This window comes from Haliotis asinina, chromosome 12 (assembly GCF_037392515.1).
Source record: "Haliotis asinina isolate JCU_RB_2024 chromosome 12, JCU_Hal_asi_v2, whole genome shotgun sequence".
NCBI lineage: Eukaryota > Metazoa > Mollusca > Gastropoda > Lepetellida > Haliotidae > Haliotis > Haliotis asinina.
The window spans coordinates 57,887,999-57,893,998 of record NC_090291.1 but is presented as its reverse complement, the minus strand read 5'-3'; the positions used below and the strand labels follow the sequence as shown (position 1 = coordinate 57,893,998).

The window sequence follows — 6,000 nt, the reverse complement described above, 5'->3', positions numbered from 1 at the left end:
GTGGTATTGCATACACGTGGCAGGATTGTAATACATTCCCAGTTTAGACGATATTGCATTGACAGTGTAGGATGGTATTGCATTCACAGTGTATGGTTGTAATACATTCACAGTGTAGGGTGGAATAGAATTCAAGTGTAGGGTGTTATTGCATTGACGGTGTAAGATGTAATTCCATTCTCTGTGTAGGATGTTATTGTATTTAGAGAGTATTTACCATTCTCTGTGTAGGATGTTATTGTATTTAGAGAGTATTTACCAATCTCTGTTTAGGATGTTACTGTATTTAGAGAGTATTTACCATTCTCTGTGTAGGATGTTATTGTATTTAGAGAGTATTTACCATGTTTTCGATTTGTTGGTGATCTCAGTGGTTACTTGTTTAACATTACGTCTGATCTTATACGGTCATTGACACATTTCTTCATGGACCAACATCAGGCAAAGAACCCGGGAATACAACACCTGTGCAGATCACATGTTCCTCCACTCCTTGTGCAGAAGCTATATAAAATTTCACCTACCTGCATGCAGTGCCTCTACTGACGACAGACGCCGCACCAGGTAGGTAGATTAGTATCTGGCACCAGAGAGAGCAGTTAGTGCAACGAATCTATTGTCACTCTCACTTGGCATTGTTACTTTCATTTGGCTTTGCTTCTTCTATGGACAACAGTGCATATTCTGTTGTTTGTGTTCTAAATGGTCGTTTGCATGATAGTTTCTGATGGTTGTACCCAGTTGAGACGTTTAGATGTTACGTGCTAACATGGTTGTTCCCAGGTGAGACGTTTAGATGTTACGTGCTAAAACGGTTGTTCCCAAATTGTACGTTTAGATTTTGTGTTCTGATGTGGTGCGGAGTTGGTGCTTACTGATATGATGTCCCGCTCTGTGTTTAAAGTGTAGTATTCTAATGTCTTCACGTGAATTCAGCTTTGCTTACACAAACTAGAATGCTTTTATACCAAGTCCTACAGTCTCATCGTGTGAAAGCGTTGTTATTCTTCGGATGTTGGAAAGTATACGTTTTTCGTGAGTACCATGCAACCTTCTACTATCATTACTATGGAAACTTTGTCTGGTAAGACATATGACGTCATATGCTCATAGGTTGTTTCCGATAGCGTAGGTCATGCAATAGGTTTTGTTGGTCAACCAGGCTCACGCCCAACAGGCCTTGCCATACGTGCAGTATTATTGACTGTGACGCAGTACCACTCCCCCCGCACCCTGGATGTAGCGCTTCACACTACAGTCAGGATAGGTACACAAGGTTTCTCACTACAATCAGGAGAGATACGCTTAGCTTCTCACTACAGTCTGGAGAGGTGCACTTGGCCTCTCACTACAGTCAGGAGAGGTGCACATGGCTTCACACTACAGTCAGGAGAGGTACACTTAGCATCTCACAACAGTCTGGAGAGGTGCACATGGCTTCTCACTACTGTCGGGAGAGGTGCACAGAGCTTCACACTGCAGTCAAGAGAAGTACACTTAGCTTCTCACTATAGTTAGGAGAAGAACACTTAGCTTCTCACTAGTCTGGAGAGGTGCACTTGGCTCCTCACTACAGTCAGGAGAGGTACACTTAGCATCTATGTACAGTCTGGAGAGGTGCACATGACTTCTCACTACAGTCAGGAGAAGTACACTTAGCTTCTCACTAGTCTGGAGAGGTGCACTTAGCTTCTCACTACAGTCTAGAGAGGTTCACATGGCTTCTCACTACGGTCAGGAGAAGTACACTTAGCTTCTCACTAGTCTGGAGGGGTTCACTTGGCTTCTCAGTACAGTCTGGAGTGATGCACAGGGCTTCACACTACAGTCAGCAGAAGTACTCTTAGCTTCTCACTAGTCTGTCTGGAGAGGTGCGCTTGGCTTCTCACTAGTCAGGAGAGCTACATTTAGCGTCTCACTACACTCTGGATAGGTGCACATGGCTTCACACTACAATCAGGAGAGGTACACTTAGTTTCTCACTACAGTCTGGAGACGTGCACTTGGCTTCTCATTACAGTCAGGACAGGTACACATGGCTTCTCACTACAATCAGGAGATGTGTACTGCGTCTCAGTGCAGTCAAGAAGTGATGTACATGTTTTCCCACTACATTCACGATATATAATATTTGTTTTCCCACGACAGTAAAGAGATGCTCTTTTAGTTTTCTGGTTTTGATGTAAGGATTAAGCGGTTAATCAGTGTGTTCAACATTTTGTGCACGATTTGTAATAAAACTAATGTTGCTACTGTGATGAAGAAAGTAGGACTATATTCTGGGGTTAGTGTTTATTATACTTACACGTATAATCTATTTCAAGTGTTTTGTACTACAACAACAACTTGCTGACAGTTCGTGAGACCACATGTGTGCTTTGTTTGTTTGTCCAGCATGATGAGGGTGTTCCTTGTTCTCTGCATCCTAGCTGTGAGTCGAGCTGACCTCCTGCAAGACCTCCTCCAGAAGGAGAAGGAGGTCATCCAGCAGGTCATCGCCAAGGAGCATGAAGGTTGGTCAACCATCATTTGTCAAAAGTTTGAGTATAATATAGTATAATGACTTTCTTGTCAACACCAGAAGTCTGATGTCAGTTTCTTTTTAGATTACATAACATGCATCACAAGCATCATAGCCACGCTATGAACAGGGGATGATGAGCATCTGTCAGAGGGTATTATTTGTGAATGTATCACTGGGTAGCACATGTGCAGCTGACATAGCGTAACACAATTATATCTGCCTCCAGTAACCAACTATGTCCATGGTGTTGAGCATAAGATCGAGGCCATCGCCAACTCTATCCAGAGGAGGAGTTTCCTGGACACGCTGAAAAATGGATTTGAAAAGTTCGGCCACGGTAGAGGAAAACACTTTTCTTTTTATTGAATGAGCCAGGGTCAGCAAACATATATAGAAACATATATTTTACTGAGTGCTTGAAACACAACCAAAGCAACTACAGTTCTACCAGCAGCTTATCTGATAACGGACCTCTGAAAGAGGGGTAATCTCACACATGTAGATTATCCATGTATGTTTTGTCATAAAGTGGAGGAGAATTTGCAATATTTCAATTTCCATACAAGAGAAAAACACATAACATTGAATTAAGTTTTTACTATTTCTGATTTCAGATATCGCAAACGTCGCCCAAAGTAAGTCTTTGCTTTCCTGTCAGTCATTGTTGCCAGCAACAGAATGAGGAGGGTAGAGCTGAATGTAACATACGCTTCATGCGTTATAACCATATACTGATGCAATGCTTTAGCATGAAAACATTTTTTCCTCAAACCTTGAGGCAACGATGGAATCAATTTGATACCCCTCACTCTCACGGCCTTAGTAGCTAAACCAAACAGGCTCGTCTCGATATACATAAGTCATTTTGCAATAATTGAACCAGAGGGTATAATGTCTTTCTATACAAGGTATTTAGCGCCGTAACGCATGAACGCGTGATAACTGTTAGCCGTATACTTCAAGGCATTCGGTAGGTGAACTCAAGAAAAATACCACTTCCCTTGCAGAGGCACTACCTGTGGTGGAGCAGATCGGGAAAGGTGAGTACTTTACTTTGAAAAGCACCTTCCTAGTAAAGTAGAACACGCAATGATGATGTGTAATAGTGGACACACTGGTGGTGACTCCTCTGCGATCATGTATACACAATGGACATACAGGTTTTCATTCCTCTGTCATGATGTATACACAATGGACAACTTGGTGGTCATTCCTCTGTCATGATGTACACACAATGGACATCTTGGTAGTCATTCGTCTGCCATGACGTACACACAATGCACACATTGGTGGTCATTTCTCTGTCATGATGTACACACAAGTAGCACATCGGTGGTAATTCCTCTGTCATGATGTATACACAATAGACACACTGGTTGTGATTCCTCTGTTATGATCCATATTGACTAGTGTGACAGGGATGCTATGCTTGGAACAATTCTCGAGTTGAAAAAGCTAATCTGGTGATGTATATTGTCTCTCCAGTTGATAATTAGTCTGTTTTCTCAATGCTCAAGTCTACAACAAACATCTGAACGGCTGGACACACAAAACCAATATAGTAATAACAACAAAACAATAATACATAGATACATTACACTATTATCAACAGTACAGAAATACATTATAATACTTAACAACAGTACACAGATACATTACAGTATTAACAAGAAAACACAGATACATTACAGTTTTAACACCGGTACAAAGATACATCATAGTATTAACAACAAAACAGAGATACAATATAATTGAGCAACAGTATTCAGATGCATTATAAAATTAACAACATTACTCAATTACATTATAGAATTTACAACAGTACGCATTATAATATTGACAACAGAACACAGACACGTTATAACGTCATCAAAAATATGCAGAGGGATATAAGATATGGAAAGCATAACGAAAGCAAGATTTATGGATGTCATCTTCCTTATTGTGATGAACAAACATTCATTTCCTCAACGTTGTTAGACAGTGTTATAAATGTTTTCTTCATACATGTATACGTGTATATGTGATCCTTGTACCAGATACCACTCTCCTAATGAAGGAGCAAGTATACACTCCAAAACGTCATGTTATTCACAATACAGAGGTTGACATCCATATGTCTGACTTTCCCGCACATCCATTACAGCAGTAACACCAAACCAAAAGTCTGAACAAAAGTCTGAACAATGCTGTTTTCATGTGAACTGACCAGCTTCTAAGAGTATTGCCTTTGTTTATATTATAGATGTGCTGCCCACTTTGGAAAGTAAGTACATTAAAAACATCTTCACAATAAATGAAAATAAATCATTACACTTGACACTAATGGTTGAGGTCACTAATTTGTCTGTGGACCTAAATGAGACATTGCAATTTCTGCCACATCCCAATGCTGATTGCTGCAATAACTCCACCCCTCTAGCCGTTACAAGGACTCCACCCCTCTAGCCGTTACAAGGACTCCACCCCTCTAACCGTTACAACGTACAATATATCATACTTTGAGCATTGTTACGCAATGAAAATCACTACCCGATAAGACATATATGCAAGGAACATAGTCTAACTGGATCTGAGAAAGGATCAATTCAGGTGCTACATGAGACTTGCTAGCTCGTAGTGGACGTTTCAGGTAAAATACTAACGCCAAATACCACATATGATGGACATTCAGTCAAAGTGGTTGATGTTGTAGTGGTGGAGATATTTGGTCACTGTGGTTTTTGTTGTAAAGGCGTGGATATTCAGTCAGTTTGGTTTTATGTTCTGTTTGTTTGTTAAAACGCAATAAGTGTGGTTTGTGTGTTAGCACACGACTAGCGTGGTTTCTGTGTTAACACACAATCTGTGTGGTTAACAGTCAGTGCAGTTTGAATGTTACCACTCAGACGGTTTTGTGTTTTATGAGATGGCGTCGTGTATTTGGTGACTTGTTTTCAGTTTTGTCTCATGTTGTTTTGTGATTAACACTTGTCATTAACAGTCTGTACGCTGTATGTTATTCTGACGTTGACAATGTTACAGAGCTGGCACCAACACTCATCAGCACGGCTCTAACAGCAGCTGTTGGAAGAAGGGATCTGTAAGTCAGCGACTGTCAATAGCCCGTTATCAGAAATAATATCCTCTCTACACTGTTACATTCAGTATGTATGTAGGTATAATATACACGATAATATCTGTTTTCAGTATTTGAGACAAAACGTCCAAATTCTGCACCAAATATAGTTACTGAAAGTGATTAACAGAGTTGATCTTTTTCGGATACAAACTGATATAAATTCCCGATAGACACATTTACATGACAGAATGTAGAGATGCAACTGAACAGCGTACACATATAGATGTTGTTTATCGTCACACAGGGAGAGGAGGAATATCTTTGATGACATAAAGAAAGGATTGGAAACAGTCGGGAATGCCATCACCACTGCCGCCAAAGGTTGGATGTTGTCTACCCATGGTGTTGTCTGTCT

At 40.5% G+C, this 6,000-nt stretch overlaps 1 protein-coding gene across 1 annotated transcript in view; it reads left to right on the top strand.

Annotated features, from left to right (window-relative positions):
• Window positions 1-422: 422 nt before the first annotated feature.
• Window positions 423-6,000, top strand: part of LOC137258309 (uncharacterized) — a 31,637-nt gene continuing 26,059 nt past the window's right edge. The window contains exons 1-8 of the mRNA XM_067795944.1: window positions 423-564; window positions 2,395-2,513; window positions 2,751-2,861; window positions 3,139-3,159; window positions 3,532-3,564; window positions 4,770-4,790; window positions 5,549-5,606; window positions 5,890-5,966. Of these exons, the coding sequence (XP_067652045.1) occupies window positions 479-564; window positions 2,395-2,513; window positions 2,751-2,861; window positions 3,139-3,159; window positions 3,532-3,564; window positions 4,770-4,790; window positions 5,549-5,606; window positions 5,890-5,966 (526 nt within the window). The 5' untranslated portion in view covers window positions 423-478. The remainder of the gene's footprint in view (window positions 565-2,394; window positions 2,514-2,750; window positions 2,862-3,138; window positions 3,160-3,531; window positions 3,565-4,769; window positions 4,791-5,548; window positions 5,607-5,889; window positions 5,967-6,000) is intronic.